The sequence below is a fragment of the Camelus ferus genome, chromosome 5 (genome assembly GCF_009834535.1).
Source record: "Camelus ferus isolate YT-003-E chromosome 5, BCGSAC_Cfer_1.0, whole genome shotgun sequence".
NCBI classification, from domain to species: Eukaryota; Metazoa; Chordata; class Mammalia; order Artiodactyla; family Camelidae; genus Camelus; species Camelus ferus.
This window is the reverse complement of record NC_045700.1, coordinates 30,792,246-30,812,187: the sequence shown is the minus strand read 5'-3', so window position 1 is coordinate 30,812,187 and position 19,942 is coordinate 30,792,246. Positions and strand designations below refer to the sequence as shown.

The 19,942-nt window shown below is 41.1% G+C and overlaps 1 protein-coding gene across 8 annotated transcripts in view; it reads right to left on the bottom strand.

Annotated features, from left to right (window-relative positions):
* The window catches only part of FMNL2 (formin like 2), a 282,923-nt gene extending 266,226 nt beyond the window's left edge, over positions 1-16,697 (bottom strand). For 4 of the 8 annotated variants that reach the window (XR_004319855.1, XM_032479444.1, XM_032479443.1 and 1 more), the window contains exon 1: positions 10,069-10,648. Coding sequence is in view for 4 of the 8 variants with exons in the window: in XM_032479444.1 (XP_032335335.1) it covers positions 10,069-10,185 (117 nt within the window). In the remaining 4 variants the exon portion in view is untranslated. Of the gene's footprint in view, positions 1-10,068; positions 10,650-16,594 lie in introns of those variants that run through there. The other 4 variants (XR_004319853.1, XR_004319854.1, XR_004319856.1 and 1 more) reach the window with 3 other exon arrangements.
* Positions 16,698-19,942: the final 3,245 nt, after the last annotated feature.

Sequence of the window (19,942 nt, the reverse complement as noted above, 5' to 3'; positions counted from 1 at the left end):
CTCAATCCTCAGGCCTGTTTCAGTGGGTGCCGTTCTCTGATCAAGTCAGTAATTACCTGCTAAGACCCTTCCCTGGGCCAAGCACTGTGTTGGAGAAGAAGCTTCCAGGATCTGTTAGATGGGATCCTTGTCTTCCAGTAGCCCACAGTGTGAACCAGCAAATAAAACAAGAACATCAACAGATGGCTGAGAGTGTCATAAGTGACTATAAAGCTACACATAAAAGGATCCTCTTATTTTAATCACACCTCACACAAGATGATATTTAATCCAGGGCCTCATAAGTAAGAGAAATGATTCATACTCTAAAGAGATCAAAGAAAGGAGAGTTGTTTTTCCCACCTCCCTCAAGCTGGTGTGGGTCTGCAAGGACAGGGAGAAGAGGTGGGACTTCAGAAGAGCCTTGACGGCTAGCTATAATTTTAACAAGCAGAGAAGCAAAGGGGTACATAATATGCAGGAGCTTCACGTGAGAAAAGACATAGTGAAGGGAAAGTACAAGCCTGTTCTGTGGACAGAGATAAAGCAAACTTCACGTCAGGGTCTTATAAGGAAAAGAGAGAAGGTGGGTCTGGCTAGACTGTGGGCGTCTTCAGTGAGAAAGCGGGCAGGGGGAAGGGGTTACAGAAGATCAGAGGCCAAAGAGCCTCTCAAACTAGTCAACGTCTGGAATAATCTAACAGGGTTTTGATGGAAAATTGAACTGGAAGATGAAATTCGCAAGCTTATACTTTTTAATATTTCAGAAGAACCATCAAGATGACAACAGCTAAAGGCTGAAACTTAGGCTTGAAAGTCAATACACAAAACCTATATTTGCAAGTACCTAATTCCAAGTATTGAAACCCAAAGGGGCAAATGCTCATTTCCACTCTAGAAATCCCTCCCCGACTCATGCTTTATTCTAGAAACACAAGTCAAAATATGTTCTTCTCAGTATTACAAAAAACAGAGATACTATACAAATACAAAAAAACCCCCAAAAAACGAAAACCCCAGCGTTGTGTTACCAATGGTGATAATAACCAAAGCAGCAGATGATGCTGTAGTGGCAATATTTCCTAATGGCTAGGTCTACTTGGACTGAGGAAACCTCTCAAAGGAAGTGGTGGAAACCTCAAGGTTAGAGTCATTTACAATTAGACCACGAGGCACGATCTTGTGGCCTATTTTCTTCCAAGTAAGTCTGGCCACTGGGAAAGTAAGTTCTGGTGAGCGACTGTGGCTGGGGAGGCAAGAAGTCAAGTCAGAGTATGTTTGAAGGGAAACAAGGAGACTGAAATTATGATTCCTGATTTCAGGGCTGGTTACAACAGTGTGTACAGTTTGGGAAAATCCATCAGCTGTGCATTTATGATACAGGTCTGTTTCTGTTTGTATATTATCCATCAATAAAAAGATTTTTTTCAGGATGATTAGGAGAGATTATCACAAAGAACCACCACCAAAAAAGCAATTTTTCAATTTCTCCATGATTAATAGAAAAATAAATGGAATTTCTAATGATTATTGGGGAAACAAAATATAGATGTCTAATATTAAAGAATTACTCCATTAAACGAAGACTGAGACCTGGTACATTCACAGATGATGTGGAGATTTCTAAACCAAATAAGTCCTTTCCAAAAGCCTACCCTGAGACTCAAAACTTTTACAGTGAAAGGACATTAGAGAGGCTGGTCATTGGCAACCTGACTGGTTCCACAAACCCAGGAGGCCACAGTTCTAAAAAGCCTCTCCAAGGTTCACGTCTAGGTGGCCTGATTAGTTGGCAACAGAATCATGATTTTGTGATAAGGGGAATCACCAATGCCAAGTTTGCAGCATCGTGTAAAACTGAATGAATTGGCTTCCTAGGTTCATTAGGCAGAAGTCCTTGGGCATAAAGAATCCCAAGTCATCAAGATTATCACTAAAAACGAAAAGTTTCCTTGGAAGAACCACAAGGCTGACCATATTGGGGACTTGAAGGGACAGAATTGAAAGTGACCTGCAAACGTATTCACGGGATTCTTCACCTTTGCACACTGGTTCCCCAGCTTTCACAAATGAGACATTTGATGGTACTGAATTCACAGAGCAATGTTGTCATGGTGCAGATCCAATCACGTTCTAACTTCTCCTTCTATTAGTTACTCTAATATTTCCTTCTGCACACACATACACACACACACACACAAAGAAAAACATTATTCACTGAAGGCAGATGAGATTATTCTCAATCTTTCTGCCTCTGTCAAACAGCCATAGTTTTAATCTTCTGACCAAAAGAAAATTCCATTGTTCTTTAATATTCTCATTGAAATCCCTACCTTCTTTTGCCCTGTTCCCAAGGACAAGAAAGTTTCATCTGCTCATAAACCAACTACCAACATTTCCCGGAAAGATTTACATTTCTAGAAAATGAGACAATAATTGCTTCTACCCTCTCAGTTCAGAAAACTACATACACTGTCCCTCTAACCCCAAATCACAAATGCTAAAGATTATGAATGAGGGGAATGTCTATTTGCTTATGTTATAACTATTAAAGAAATAACTGGAGTCTTGCACTGAAAACAATCAGCTCATTCTTGACCTAGCATCCTATTTATCTTTCTATTCTCAAAGCTAATTGCTCATATAAGCATGCCAATTTGCCTTGATTATAGGATTCTTAATAAATGAATGTTGTTTACATTTCACAAGTGTATTTGAATTTCACTCCGGGAAGCCAAGCTCATCAAGTCTTTGTAAGTGGTAAAACCAGAGATCAAAGCAAAAGGCCTGCACTGAACCAACAAACAATTAGGCTTGAGAATAGAGGCCTAAGCAAAAATCCAATTGATGTAATGATTGTTCTACCCCAGAAGTACACCTCAGGGTCACTGTTCACTCTTCAGCTATAATATACAGAACTTCCTCTACAAATTGTCATTATGATCATTTGATGGTCATTTCTTAAATGCACAGTTAAATAAGTAATATTCAACAGGCTTCACTCCATCTCTTCTCTATGTTTCATCTTGGTGTTTTTTGTTGACTCAAATATCTTTAGGAGCCTTTTTTTTTTCTTCTTTAAATCCTTCTCAACTTTGCCTAATTCCTCTATATTTTCACTGTGGTTTAGACTCTTATGCTTGGCCTTTGGGGCAGATAGGAAAAGAAGGAAAACCACTCATGGCTCAAGCACATGACTTCCAACCAGGGCTACACATTTAACTATCCCAAGAGGCTTTTAAAATTCCTGATGCCCAGGTCACACTCCAGACAAACTTACCAGAATCTCAGGGAGTGGGACCCAAGCATCTGTCTTTTTTGAGGGTCTCAGGTGAGGTCTATACGTAGCCAAGTTCTAGAAGCATTGCTTTAGCTTGTCAACCCCTTTGTCACCCTCCCTTACATAAAGTGCTCAGCCAAACTTCCACTGGAAAAAAAGAAAAACAAGGAAGAGAAAGCAAGTTCCTGAGCAAACTGTCAACTCAAGGCAGAACTTGAAGCAGGTGAGAGTGACTAGCTCCAGGCACAGGACCCATGTGTGAACGACCTGACACCTTTCCCAAGCTTTGGGGATAAACCAGGCCAGGAGCATCATCTACCACACAGAAGTCTGTCAAGGGAGATGACAGTAAAGTCTAAACACCTCAAAGCTTTCAGCTTCTGTGGCAATGGATATAGCGACTTATCAACGCAACAAAGCTTCTTCAGCAAAGAAGAAAGTGGACTAAGGTTACATGTGAAATAAGAGTCACTAAAGTCAGTTCCAGGCTGCACAAGAATGCTGAAGATGTGGTCAGGGGAACAGCTTTGGTGTGCCCTAGAAACTATAAAAAGTCTGTGATAAGGTGCCCACCCAAGAGTTCTGATACCACTGGTCATGTTTCCTTTGTCAGTTTTTTTAAGAATGTGAAAAGAAAGTTCATTTCTGTCTGTCTACATCAAATACATTCGATACCACCAAGGAGGAACTTGGTGTTTCCCAACTGAGGGATTCCCAGCCTTCCTGGTCCACATGTGTGGGCCTCAGCTGAATCAGAGCTCATGAGGCAGCACTCTGGCCTACCAGCTCTTCCCTAGACATTGCTTCCAAATCGTATCCTAGCCGCTGGCAACTGAGTAGTCCTTGGTGATATGTTGAAAGCAGGGAGGGTTTGAAGATCACCCTGCAGTATGAGCAGACACCATCTTAAAGAAGAAAACAGGAGATGAGTTACCTCTGCCTGCAGAGTTCAAGTAGGTGAGACCCAAGAACGAAGCCTCTACAGAAACCAGGACCCAGAAGTCTAGGGATGCACTTCTTGCAATGGAGGAAGGTGGAAAGGTATCCCCACTGTGGAGTGCAAAAGCCACTCTGAGATGGGGGACCTGCCAAACAGCTGCACAGCTTGAAACCCACTCTCCCTCCTAAGCAGTTCCAGTCTGTTCTTTTATAAGGATTCACTGATTTATTTCTAGGAGGATTCCAGGTACCAGTGCTCTCTTGCAAAGAAGAGACAATCATCTGGAATCAGTGCCTCTTTCACCGGCCACTTTTCACATCAGGTACAAGGGCCAGGCAGCCCACTTCACCTTGGCCTTACCCCCAGCCCTAAGAATGACCAGAAGCACAGTTCATGAAAACCAGATCCTTCAGGCAATGGTTTTCATAAAGTCAAGTGAATTTCCAGAATAAGCATGAGCCTATACTACTTTTTTTTCTTCTTTAAGCCCAGGAAAAACCTCCAAGGAGACCCCTCCCCACTCTCAGGTGCTCTAATGCTATGCCTGAAACCTGCAGGTAGCAGGCTCACCCCAAGCACGGCACCACCCGAAGCCAACAATGCACTGGCTAGATCCTGGGTTTGGAAAGACCTTTCAATTATCAATATTTTTCATACAGCTCCTGTCTGAGCAACTCTAATGGGAGGCTCACTCCCCATTTTTTGACAGCTCTAAATGTTAGAACACTTTTCCTTATGCTTATGTGACTTTCAGTCAATGACCCTGGAAAATCTCTCTAGATCACACAGAATAAAGCTACACTCTTTTTCTACACAAAAGATCTTCACAATGAAAAGTCAGCTAATGGATCACCATAATCATGCTCCAGAAATTTTACACTTCCAAGTGCTATGATTTCAAAAGTCTCATGACCACCCTAACAGTTTTGTCAAATTGTATTCCTATTTACAGAGGAGGAAAACCACAGGCTGGAGGAAAGAGTTGACTTGCCCAAGCCGGTGCAGCAGGTATGATTTAGGAATTAGGTTTCCCGCTCTCGGGCTGATGCTGTTTGCTAAATCAAAGGCCACAAGTGAAAGTAATTCTTATCACTTAAGGGTTTAAGGGCACGTGTACCTTCTCTCCCCCAGGTTTCATCAGTTTACCTTGCTGCCAGTTTCTCACTGGAGCCAAACATTGGCAATTCAGAGGACAGCCTTTGATCAACTCCTATCCTTGATACCCAAACATATCTTCACAGTTTTTATTGGTATTATTGGGGGCGGAAATGCACCCTGAGAATGATGAAAAGCACCATCCCTAAGCATACAGTCCCTGGAGAGTAAAACAGCTCAGGGGGTTACTGCCTAGATGAGATTGTATGGGCTCAAAGTGACAACACTCCACCCAACCCTCTTTTCTATCTCCTTTCCCTCTCAACAGGAGAAAGCAAGTGAGAAAACAAACCAGCCTGCATCCGATAATAGCCTGACTACACTCCCACCCATCCATCTGCTCAGCACACTTCATGGCAAAAGCTCTCCTTGGAAGTGATTGAAAGGGAATAACACCTTGCAGAGGGAAAGAAACTTAAATGTTAAAACTTGACCTTCCTTGTCCCTTTCACAAGTAATTACATTTGGAGTGTATGCATTGCATGGATGGACTGTCTTTCCCTGCTGATTCCGGAGACCTAAACTTCCCAACTGCCTTGAAAGGAAAAACTGAAGAGTATACTTTTGAACCAAATCAATATTTAACTTCATGCCTGAAAATAGAACAGCACAGTGAAGATGCCAAAATGGATGACATCTAAAGAGAAATATCAAATACACTGCACTTGGGTCACTTCTAAGAAATTTCTGCCAATTTTATAGTTTGAAACTTGCACTTAGCAGATTGAGGATTTTAACAGCTTTATTGCTGGTTCCAGCCCTGCTTTCTTTCTTCCTTTCTTTCCAGTTCTAGGTCTAAGGAAGCATAATATAATGGAGGGGGAGGTAGTGATGGGGAGCAGAAATCCAACTCTGAGTTAAAATCCTAGATTGGTTATTCAATAACTGTATGGCTTCAGGCAATTTAGGTAATCTTAATTTCCTCATCTGTAATGTTGCTGATCGCTGGCGTTACTGAGAGGATTCAATGTAAGCATAGGGTACATTCATAGTAGATGTTCAGAAAACGTTCCCACTTCTTCATCAGTACAATGACTACATTCAACCTCAGGCCAAGAAACAAACTGAAAAGGACAATGACTCAAATTAATCACACACCAAAGCGGTTCCTGGTACTAAACATAATACTGCCCTAAACCAACACTTCCTAACCTGTCTTTTTAAATCTGTTTGCAGAGAAGCCTGACATCTGCTATCTCACAGATATGGCAGCCAGGATGGAGGGCTTACAATTATCTTTTCCTCTGAAACTCAAAAAGGATCCTTAGGATAGCTCAACAAAGGAATTGAGGGGCTTAGATTTTAAGTCGTCAACAGGGACTGTAAGTCAAAAATTAGTGAACAATAAAAGGAGAATCTAATGTCCAAAGCAGTATTCTTGGATAAAGACCATCAATTGCTCACAACACCCAAAAATCACCTTCATCGCACCATCTTTGAAAATAAAGGACATGGAAGTGTGTGTATGTATTCCCAACAATTAGACAATGTTTAACAAATACAATGGAGAGCCATATGGATAATAAACATATGGGACCCCCAAAATATAGGCCAATGTTACCTGTAAAATACACATAATATATACACCTTAAAGGAACAAGATTTAAGTAGATGATTGAATTTATAATTTATGAAACACTTCTAGAGATTGTAACAAACATGGTACACAAAGGCGTATCAACTTACAGCTCTACCTGATAGGAAGGTCCAAGGATGCAAATAGTTAAATGCACAAGGAGTCAGTAATCTTTTTAAATATTAGTTTTATAACTATTATTGTAATAATGCTGAAGACAAGTTCAGAGTGGGAGGAGATGCCGTAGGAGGATTAAGCTCCTAAGATGTGGATCCAGTTTTTACTAGTCACTAATTACAGGAAGTTCAGTAACTCAAATCTCTATTCACAAATCCCATTCTTCCCCATAAAAAACTTATTTTTTAAAGTTTATCCCTCCACTAATCTTAACTCAGCTATCTTTTACTCTCTCATCTTCCCATTCATACCAATTTTTTAGATACATACAATTTAAGTCGTATGGACCGATGAAGATTCATTGAGTGGGTTTGGTCTCTTAAGATTTTCCAGAAATAGATGGACTGCTGTCATTTACATTTTTATTTACTCTTCCCCAATGTTTTAAATATTCTAGAGTTGGGAGGGGTAGGCTAAAAGGAATGTTTTCCATGCCTGAAATGGCTCATTAATTATTGATGTAAGCCATACTTACAATGAGATGCTTGTATATTTTTCTGTACAGTATTACTACCCTGTTTTCCTCCCACTCAGATGATCTTTATCATATAGGAAAATAAAACTAATATCAATAATGCCAACATGATTCCTACTGTCTCAGGGCAGCGAATTCCTCCATATATATACTTTAAACATTACCAACTACAATTTGTCCTTCGAGCTTGAATTAAATGGTTTGAGCTGATTTCTTAAGCAATTCATGAAGAAAAGTACAGTTGAGAGCATCACATGCACCACTTCAGAAAAAAACTGACAAGAGAAGTCACCATTAACTCTGTACTTCTATCAGCCCAAAAAGAAGATTCCATTTAACTCCTTACAGGTTTTTCAAAGAGCAGCTGGGGCTGACGAGGGAGACTTACATTAACCACTACATCAATGGTTCAAGCGTATCCCTAACAAGAGAGCCCCAAGCTGAGACTTTCCCAAAAGCTTTGTCTCAGTCCAAAAAAGGTTAGCCTAGTATTGTTTGGTTTTGTTATTTGTCTGTTTCGAAAGGCTTAAAATATTGTAAACAATTAAGAAAGGAACCACATCCAGTAATGGTATGTGACACACAATAGAGTAAAAGTAGTCACAAAACCAACCAATGCCCCAAGGAGCTTGTGATGTAGAATCATGAGTTTCTACATACTAAATTTGTGACTGCTAGACTTAATAGTAACACAAATCCACCATGTTAGCAAAGAGGCATTATTTTTCTAAAGATCAATTCATTCCATGTGTTATTAATCAGCAAGGTAACTGAAAGCTCACACAAAACATGATATCCCAGTTGAAAACTTAATTGCATTGTTATTATCTGACTTTTCTGTGTCACTGGCCCTTCTACTTCAAGTGTGTACATACACACACTCCAGCACAGCATGGATGGAAAGACAGAAAATCCAGAGCTAGGAGGGAAGAACCATGTTGTCTGGCAGGAAGACAACAAATTTAGAATTTAAAAGGTTTGTCCCTGGAAAGACAGGTCAAGTGTGCACCCAGGCTGCCTTGAAAACTAATTAAGCCTATGCTGTTTCATTTCAGAGTGTCTCATTCTGCACAACAGTGGGAGCAGCTGTGGGAGATCACAGAAGATGCAAAGCAAGGCAAGCAGCCTCATCTATCTCCCGACTGCCACAGCAGTTTCCAGGTGGCATGAAAAAGCTTCCAGAGAGCACAAAGCTAACCTGCCATCTCCAAACGCTATTCCCTATATCAAACCAGCTCCTTTATAAGGCCTGAAGAAAGGCAATTTAAACGTCCCAGTGATTAGACTCGGGTCCTTTCCCAAAGTTCTGAGGTTACATGCCAAAAACGCGCACGCAGACGCAAAATTCAGTTGCCTCGAGCCCAAGTTTCTCCTGCTGCCTAACACTGTGGAGTTCAGGGGTAACTAGCTAGGGAAAGGGAAATATGCAAGTGTAAGTAATAAGGAACGCGTCCGATCTTGCCTGATCCCTTCCAGCATCCCTTACAAGAGGCTGGGGCACTAAAACTCGAAGTTTGGGAACCAAGTGCAGTACAGACTCTGGCTGGGGTGAGGGGAGGCCGCCACACCCTCCTGAGCTCACAGCACTGACAGCCTCTGGCTGGGAGGGGCCCAGAAACTTAGTCCCAGAGGAAAAGGAGAAAGAAGGGAGTCTTCAGTGTCTCACATTTGAGAAGCTGGAAAACTAGGAGAAGCGAACTTCGGGAGGGAGCCAGGGACCTGACTGGGTGAGCTGGGGGAGGGAAGGGGTCGCCCTTGGAGTCAGGACAGCTCGCAACACGTCCCCGCAAAACTGCACATTTTTGTGGTTTAAGATTTAGGACCAAAAGGAACGCGCTGAGGCGAGGCTTCTTTCTCGTCTGGGTTTCAGATGTCTCCCTCCTTGCTTAGGGATGGGGCCGCCGCACTGCCGAGGGTTTCCTTCTCTCCCTTTTCGGGGAGCTCCCCTCCGCCAAGCCAATACGTCCGCCTCCAAGTTCGCCTTAGCGCACAGCCCGGCGCGGCGCCCCTGGCCCGCCACATGCGCCCATCTGCCCCGGACCCCGCAGGCCCCGGCCTGGGCGCTCGCGGTATGGTCCGCGAGGACCCAGGGTTTGCAAGGATTTTTTTTTTCTTAAACAAAAAGCCTTAGCAGCTCGTCGCCCCCTCCTCCCCAGTCCGCGCCACCTTCCCTTCACGCCCACGCCGCACCTCCCGGGCACACGCGCGGCGAGATGCCTCTCCTGCCAGACAATGGGTTCGGGGCCGGCCAAGCGGCCAACCCCGAGTCACCGGCCCCATCCCGGGACCCTGAGAAGGCTGAGCGCAGGGAGGTCGAAAGAGGGAGGAGAGGAGGCAGTGGAGGCCACAATGAGGAAGGTGGGAGCCTCCCCCTTGGGACTGGAGGCTTGCTCCAGACGCAGGGAGAAGGGGAAGGGGCGGGGGTCAGCTGCACCGCCCGGCCGGGGGCCCCGGGGCCCTGCTCCCGGCCGCCGCCGCGCACTCACCAGCACGATGGCAAATCGCTCCTCCAGTTCACCTGGCTCGGGCATCGGCAGCTTCAAAGGCACGCTGTGCGCCCTAAAATCAGTCTGCTGCGAATCCATGCTCCCCGCGTTGCCCATGTTGGCTGCACGGCGGGGCTGGGGGCTGCTCCGGGCCCCTGGCGTCCGCGTCGGAAATCAGAACAGCTCCCGGCGGTCGGCTCCCGCCCGCTGGCGCGACCTGCCGGGTTCCCCGCCCTCTGCTGCGCCCCGGCGAGTGTGCAGAGTGCGCCGCTCCCTAGCAGCGCTCGAAGCCGAGCCACCCCCCGGCCTCCCTCATGCTCCCCTCCGCCCCAGCACCGCCCTGGCCTCTTTTCCTCGGGAAGGGTCGTCAGAGCGCCGAGCGCCTATCTGCATGTTGCTCCGCTGGAACGCCGCCCCCTGCCAGCGATTGCGGCCAGCGGGCGCGTGGTTGATCCGACTTGGTCTCCCGCCCGGGCCGTGGCCGCCGCTGACACTTCAGCTCAACGCCGGCGAACACGACGCTTGCTCGGCCAGCACCTCGAGCAGACAAATGCGGCTCCGCGCTCCCGACACAATGCCCCCTCTCGCCCGGCCCCCGCCCCCGGCCCGGCTCCGCCCACTCGCCCCGCGGATTGCCGGGACGCGTAGTCTCGGCCCAAAGTGTCCGCGCGCAGAAACCACGCCCGCTCTGGAGGGCCAGGCGGGGTTAGGACCCGCTTGAAACAGGTAGTGTGCACACATCTGCAAAGAGTTTGTCACTTTTGACCATCCCCTCACTCCAACAGAAGAACTACCTCGTCTACGTTATTCTGACACTTAGTAGGCACATTTGGCAAATGAATGAATAATCAATGATTGAATGCACGCGTTGTGATTTAAATTAAGGACCCTGATACTGCAATAGGATCTAGTTCAACAGGAGACCTCAAGGGTATATTGGGAACATCCTATTTCATAAACTGGGATGTGGGTCCAGGGGTGCTTGTTTTAATGTTCTACCTATGTATGTTTCAATCACATATATTGAAATATTTTTATAAACAAACATATACTTTTATGGATATTTATAAATATGCACTATGGATAGATAAATATACAGTCAGACCCGAAGAGTTGGAATGAGAAGGATTCAATTCAATTCAAAGCAAACACCTGTCAAGTAGCTATTATGTATGTTACTGTGTTCCTTAGCTAGAGAAAGAGGATTGCTCCTGCTCTGGAATACTTTCCAATCTAGTGAAGGAGAAAATTTACATAAATAACCATGTTTTGTGTGAGACAGAAATAAGGACAGAGTGCTTGGGGAGGCTTTGGAGATGGTCTTTGGCTGTAGCTATCTTATTCCTCTAGAACAATCTTGTTCCAGGTGCTTTTCAGACTATAGCTACCCATTCCGAAGCAATAGAAATAGAGAGAAACAGCCTTATAAACAACTCGAGCCAGCTGCTCATGTTGTAGATTTCAAGGACACTCACCTGGTTGGCTTGTGGCTGACCTCCTGCAATCAGTCCTTTTTTTAGCTTAAAGCAATGTTTCTTAATCCTGGTTGGTGTATCAGATTCACTTGGGGAGCTGCTTGTTAAAACTGCACGCACCATGGGCCCTGACTATTATCAGAATTTCCCTAAGCTGAGAGCTGGGGCCTAGGCAGGTGTATTTTTAACAAGCTCCCCAGGTAGTTCTGATAAGAAACCAGGATTGTTACTCTCATTTAAAAGCAACTGCTTCTGGATGAGGTAACACACTCAACTCAAGCATCAAGGACTATGTTTCATTCAGCATTATAAATCCCAAGATGCCTTGAGCATAGTCGTTGTTCAGTGACTATTTGTTGAACTGACAAGTGACTTTTACCAAAAGCCTACAGAGCAGATATACACGCAAATACATTGGGTGTGTATAGTCTCGTAAGTAAACCACTTATAATTATTTTTAAAGAAGGGAGCCAGTACAAATAAATTCAACTTAAAAATCTGAATAAATGCAATCTATATATCTAAAATTACACTTTTTCAGAGTTAATAGTAAATGTGTTAGCAATCAAAGAAAGAAAAACAGGGATACACACACCCCAACTAGTGAAAATGAGTAAGAAAGAAAAGCAGTTAGTTCAGACCAAGTGAGACATTTCTGACCCACAAATGTATTTATTTTCTCTGTAATCTCTAGACATATACTTTGGATCTGATTGACTCACAAAACCACCCACAGGGTTGTCCGCCTAGATGGAAAAGCTGGAATTCTTTTCTGCAGTTGAGAAATCCTTTTTTTTATTACATTTATGACTTCTTCCAGCCATATTCCTCCCAGTAACCAGAACCTTTTCCTCCCCTTAAGTCTTATCACATTTAAACAGCACTTATATAATTTCTCCCTTCATGCTTCTATAGCTCATAATTTGTATTTCTCTCTTTTTTTTTTTTAATGTGTTCCAAGTTTTATTTTTTGGTAGGGGGAGGTAATTAGGTTTATTTATTTATTCTTAGAAGAGGTACTGGGGATTGAACCCAGGACCTCATGCACACTAAGCCTGTGCTCTACCACTTGAGCTATACCCTCCCCTTATCACATTTAGTATCTCTCACAATCTCACACTTTGAGAGGAGCCAAGGGCAAAGCATACAAATCCAGGTACCAAAAGAACTTATCTGCCATTTCAAGGTTTGCAATTTCTAACATTTCGTTATTATCTATGACTATTATTGAGTGCAAAAATAAACAAAACACTCATTATACTATACAATTTCTGTAGGAATTTTTACTAAAATCTCATTGGAGAATTTAACCAGTGTAATAAGGTGGAAAAACAACCAACCAAAAAGGCATCCAGTTTGGAAAAGATGAAGTAAACCATCTTTATTCACAAATGACTTGATCTTCTATGTAGAAACTCTTATGGAATCTATAAAATAGTAGAACTCATATGTGAGTTTGGCAAGGTTTCAAGGTACAAGATTGATATACAAAATTTAAATATATTACTATGTAGTAGAAATAAACTTTCCAAGATTTAAATTTAAAATACCATTTAAAGGAACATAAAAAAATATAAAAACATTAAAATTTTCCTTTTCCCAGGGATAAATCTTACAAAAGATGTAAAAGACCGGTACACTGAAAACTGCAGTATACTGTGTACATAGGTCAGCGGACTCAATGTTTTTAAGATGCAATTCTCCCCAAATGGATCTATAGATTTCATGCATTCAGAAACAAAATCCCAGCAGACTTTTTTGTAAAAATTGACAAGCGACTTCTAAAAATTCATGTGGAAATGCAAAGGACCTAGAGTAGCCAGAACAACTTCGGAAAAATAACAAAATGGGAGGACTCACTCTACCTGATTTCAAGATATCATAAAGCTACAGTAATCAAGAGAGTATGATACTAGTATCAAGATAGGCAGATAGATCAATGGAATAGAATTGAGTGCTCAGAAAAAGGCCCACATATATATGGACAATGGATTTTTGACAGAGGTGCAAATGGCAACTCAGTAGAGAAAGGAGAGTCTTTTCAACATATGGTTGAAATAGTGATTGTGGAGGAATTCAATATTCACACATGAAAAACAAACTTCAATACATACTCAACACCATATACAGAACAACTCAAAATGGATCAGAGACCTAAGTGCAAAACCTAAAACTATACAACTTCTAGAAGAAAATATAGACAACACTCTTTGCTACCTTGGGTAAGGCAAAGATTTCTTAGATATACCAGCAAGGAAAAAATGGATAAACTGGACTTTATCAAATTTGCAACATCTGCTCTTTGAAAAGCACCACTGACAGAATCAAAAGACCTGCAGACTAAGAGAAAATATGAGCAAATGATATAGCTAATAAAAGACTTGTACCCAGAATTAAGAATTCTCAAACTTCAATAAAAAGAAAACAATGACCAAAGATATGAACAAACACTTCATACAAACAAATATATCCATAGCTAGCAAACACATAAAAAGAAGGAGGGGGAGTGTATGCTTAGTGTGCAGGAGGTTCTGGGTTCAATCCCCAGTACCTCTATTAAAAAATAATTAAATTAATAAACCTAATTACCTCCACCCCTCAAAAAATAAAGTTTCAATAAAAACCTTATTTTAGAAAAAAGATGCTCAATATCATGCTTCATCAGGGAAATGCAAATAAAACCAAAATGAGATTCCATCATACACCTATTAGAATGGCAAAAATTAAAAAGACCACCCCAAGTGTTGGCAAGAATTTAGAGTATCTAGTACTGTCATTCACTGCTAATGGGATTGTGATATAACCTCGCTGGAAAACAACTGGATGTTTCTTAAAAATTTAAACATACACCTACCATATGATCCAGCCATTCCACCCGCGGGTATTTACCCAAGAAATATGAAAGCATATGTCCAAACAAAAACTTTTACATAATATTCATAGCAGCTTTATTTGTAACGACCCAAAACTGGAATCGATTCAAGTGCCCATCAACTGATAAAGGAGTAAGCAAACGGTGGTATAGCCACAGAATGGAATACAAATTGGCAATAAAATTATAAACTATTGATACGAGCAACGTGTTGAATCTCAAAATACTTATGCTGACTGAAAAAAGCCAGACCAAAAAACTGTATGTACTAAATGATTCCATTTATATAAAATTCTAGAGAATTCAAACTAATCTATAGGAACAGAAAGCAGACTAATGTTTGGGGAGAGGGAGCACAGGGAATTTTCTACAGGTCCCGAGGACACTTTTGAGGGTAGTGGTTATGTTTATTAACTTGATTACATGCTGGTTTTAGGGGTGTATACATATGTTAAAGGCATCGAATTGTAAACTGTAAATATGTACAGTTTATTGTTGGTTAATTATATCTTAATAAAGCTGTTACAAAAAAAAAAGTCAAGTCAATCATTTCCTCTCTCCTTTTTCATCAAGAAATTTAGAACACTTTCACTCAAATTTCTTCCCTCCTACTTTCATGCTAATGTTGTCTATTATTTTAATCCCTCTTTATTTAATCACGTTAGCCATTAGTAGGAGTAGTAGTAATACTAGCATAGACGATCTTTATTTCTGTTTACCGATGTGCTTACCAATTCATTTGCTTTTGGCATGCTGCTTTTTTCTTCCAGATTAGTTTTTCATTTTCCGTAAGTATATTTTTTAGTGTTTCTTTCCATATGAGTTTGTGAATGACAAAAACTATCACAAAACGCAGATAGCATTGTATGAAAAGTCAAGTTCAAGTTCAGACTATTATTCACCATTCCCCCCCCCCTCTGTCACCTACTTTCTCCCTCCATCCTGTATTCCCGTACTGTCACCTCCTCCAAAAGCCTCCTTAATAACCTGCTTTAAAAATGACAGGTTGGGAGGGTCTTAGCTTGTGATATCAACAACATGACAACAACAAAGGAATGTGCTGCTGACTTGTTGTGTCTGCTTTTATTCCAGGGAGTCCTCTTAACTTCCCAGCTTAATATTAACTGTCATCCAGGAGGGCGAAGGTTCCTAAGCTGGGCTGTGTGGGAAGCCCTGGTTGCCCCGTCCACACCTGCCTCCTCTGCAGATAGACACAGCCCTCACAGCCTGCAAGTGTACCCATCCGGCACCTTTCAACAGCTTCCAAGTCTAAGAAAACAAACCCTTTTAAAAAACAAAAGTGTTTTTTTAAACAAGAAAGCCCAGTTGGGACATTTTTCTTTCTAGCTGCAACTACTTCAACTAGAATAAACAGCACTGCAGAATGAGAAAGAGAAAGAGTGGGAATAAAATCCAGTTCCATGGTTATATATTACACACATTACGTATCTCGATTTACAATTTTATTTACTTTCTTCATTTGTTCTTCGGAGAGTTAATTTTTAGGGGAGAACTGGAGAACCTCTCTTTTAAAAAAATTTTTTAAGTTGAAGTATAGTAGATTTACTATATTGTGTTAGTTTCTGACGTACAGCATAGTGATTTAGTTATACATTAATATATATATATATCTTCTTCTTCATTATAGGTTATTACAAGATACTGAATATAGTTCCCTGTGCTGTACATCAGGACCTTGCTGTTCATCTATTTTATGTATAGTAGTTTGTATCTGCTAATCCTAAACTCCTAATTTATCCCTCTCTTCCCCCTTTCCTCTTTGCAAAACAGAGACTCACAGCCACAGATATCTTTCTGATTACAAGAGACTTCTCATCCTATAAGAGGCAATCAGATTTTCTGAAATCTGTCCTTTCTTCCCTCTTTGGCTCAGCCCAAATATGAATAAATGCCCCTTTTTTGGCCTTCAGAGAAGAAATTTTCACAAAATCATGATTATTCTACCTAGTGAATTTGAATCCTTTGCCTTGCAATTTAAACACTAAAGGCTAGTATGTGGTAAGAACATGTGCTTCGTGGATTTAACCCATCTCTCTTGCTTACTAAATGATCATGGGAAAATTCATTCCCATTTTCAAGCCTCAATTTCTGCATTTACAACATAGAAATTAATACTTACCCCACCAGTTAACTGTCAAGATTAAGGGAAATAACTTACATAAACCATCAGGATCGTGCTTGATGTATGATGAGACAGATGTTCAAAAGGAGGTATTTTCCTCCTTGTGTTTTCTTTTCAAGGTGATAATGAATTTCATCTTGGGCTTATTATTGAAGGAATAAAAATTTCTGCAGTACCTGAATGAGTAATGGGAAAATATGTAAATACAATGGTTTCAGATAGCAGGAAGATATATTTACATAAAGCAAAACATGAATTGCTTTCTAGTCCATGAGGGCTTTCTAATGTCCCAGTTCTTCCAATGATAAAGCTCCATTCTGGTCACTCTGTATACTAGTAATTCAAAAATTAATGCCACTGTCAAAGAAATCCAAACAGTATTTCCCAAATCTACCTGATAATAAGATCCACCTGGGATGCTCACTGAACATACAGATTCCCACATGCCTTCCCTAGAAATTCTACTTCACTTGGTCTGGGGTGGGCCCAGGAATTCCTATGCTTAACAAAAATCCCAAGTGGTTCCTATTTTAGGCAAGTTTAGGAAACACTTATTAATTGCTTGGGACTGGGGAAATGACTCATCTGCAATTAAGCAATAATGCCTCCACTTAAGGAACAATGCCAAGTTATTTTAAAGCCATTGGATAATTATAACATATACCCTGCTCTAAATATTGAATTAGCTATTATTTCAATCAGAGGGATTGTTCCTTTTAAAATACAGGTACAATTTGTTTTACTTTAAAATATATCAGCAGTTCTTCATATTTGAATTCACATTTTTTAGGTTTTGAAGGGGAAGAAAGCATCATTGGTTCTATTGTATAAACTGTCCTCGACAGATTGAGGGGCAAGTGTCAGGTGTTCAATTTTGGGGTGGAATTTTAGTTAAGGCAGGTTTCTTCCTGTCCCCTAACTCACATTTATGTGCAAAAATAGAACATGCCAAACATTACAGTACTCATTGAAGAAATAAAATTGTCCAGAGCTACTGAATGCTACCTACACCATTTAATTTTCACCAGATTAATTTAACAAACAAATGTTTATTGTATTATATCATTTTAGCTCCAATCATTTTCCATACACAATTAAGATCAAAGAAAAGTTCACTGATGGAAGGAAGAGGGAGAGGGCTGGGCAGCTAATTAGGGGGGGGAAAAAAAGATCTCCCTCAAAGGATCAAGCCCTTTGCCTGCTCTGTAATCACTAGTTACGAACACCTGCAGAGCTCACCTCTCTCAAGAGAACTGAACTCTGCTAACCTTATCCAACTGTACTAGAATAGTGCTTACCACAGGGGCCAGGCAGGCCTGTCTCAGGTCCAGTTCTCATTGCCTGCTTGCTTTGTTTTGTCAGTTTTAGGGAGTGGGACATGTTTGTTTAAATTCTTAAAGAAACAATCCAAACTATTAAATTAAAATCTTTGCAAAAGAAGCAAGCCCCAAAAGCAAAATATTTTTTTCCCTAAATCTCTATTGCATTAACAATGATTAAAAATGGGAGTTCAAAATATTAAAAATGTAATGAAGCTGTGGGGAATTCATAACCCAGACAGATGTGGCGGACACCTACTTTTTCACCTGTTCATCATCCCTTCATCTTGGAAGAGCACCCTCACCTTCTAGGAACTGCTTTTCCCTCCACTCCATCCTGTTATTAACAAAGGAGCTGCCATATTTCCTTGGTTCTCCTGGCCACAGTTGACCTGTTTTAACCCCACACTTTCGGGCTTGGCAATAATCCTTCTGTCTCCCCTCTGCTTTTTGATTTTGAACTAAAAGTATCAGGTTACATTTTCTCAATGTGGCTAAAGCTCTAAGCTCTGAAGTTGAAATGTGGTTGATGGCAATGGTGACTGACAATCAGAGAAAAGAAGCAGATGAAAAATGAGGTGCAGAGATAGGAAATGGAAAGAAAGTTCTTCCCAGAAATCCTACTCATACAAGAACAAGGCAGTTGGTAAGTTGGACACAGTTTTTTAAACTCTCGAAGTCTCAGTTTCCTTGTCTGCAAAATAAGGGCAATAATAGTATTTACTTCAAGTAGTTTTGGTAAGGAATAATTGTGATAATTTATATAAATCACTGAATCCTGGACCCAACATAGGAAAAGAGCTCAATAAACATCCACCACTAAGCACCCCTAGGCATGAGGCTAAGAAATGATAAGCTGCAAGAGTGGGAACCATGTTCAAAGGACGTGATGTATAAGATTTCAGATACCGTTTATTAGAAAAACATCCCCACATTAAATTTGGCAGCTGACTAAAATTTCAACAAAATTGCTGGAAAAAACCTCAAGCATGGCAAAAAGTGGCCTATGATTGCTCAGGGCCTAAAGGAAACCCCAGAGCAGGGTTAATAATGATAATAAGAATAAATAAATAATTTGCCCTGAGTGCTAACTGGGGGCTAGGCAGGAAGCTAAGTGGTTTACATCCAATATTCTGAATACTACACTAAATGGCTTAGGTTTTATCCTTATTGTTATTTTACAGATGAGGACACTGCTGCATAATGTTGAACTATGCCTTCAAGGAGACTAGTCACCAAGAGCCTGGCATTCCTAGTGCCTTGAGGGTGATTGGGCAGGGTATTTAAAAGACTTGGCCTTTTTTTCTTTTTTTTTTAGATTCCCACATATGAGTGATATCATATGGTATTTTTCTTTCTCTTTCTAAACTCATCTACAAAACAGAAACAGACTTGCAGACATAGTAAACAATCTTATGGTTACCAGGGAAAGGGGGTGAGAAGGGATAAATTAGGGAGTTTGAGATTTGTAAATGTTAGCCACTATATATAAAAATAGATTTTAAAAAAGTTTCTTCTCTATAGCACAGGGACCTATGTTCAATATCTTATAATAACCTTTAATAAAAAAGAATATGAAAATGAATGTATGTATCTACATGCAGGACTGGGACATTGTGCTGTACACCAGAAGTTGACACATTGTAACTGATTGTACTTGAAAAAAAAAAAAAAAGACAAGGCTATTTCTCACTTTTCACTGTCACCGGTATCCATCAGCTGCCTTGGTTATGAGTCAGTTGCAAAGTCAGTAAAATAGCCATTCCTTCACTAGGGGGATTAATAAGCATATATATTTCACTTTCCCAGGAGTGTGGGCTCACTCCATGTTTCCATGTCAGCCCTCCGCTCTCCTCTGGGCAGCACTCCCTTGCTTCCACTCGCAAGTGTCACTCTGGAATTGCTTTCTTTCCCAATGGGAAGCCTATAAGAAACTTTTGGATAAGACTGAATTACCATCCAAATCTCTTTATTTCTAGTTTTTTGGAGGTTTTTTGTTTGTTTGTTTTTGTTTTAGCCTGTATTTCTTGACTGCCCTTGGTTCCTGTGGCCTTTGGCTTAATCT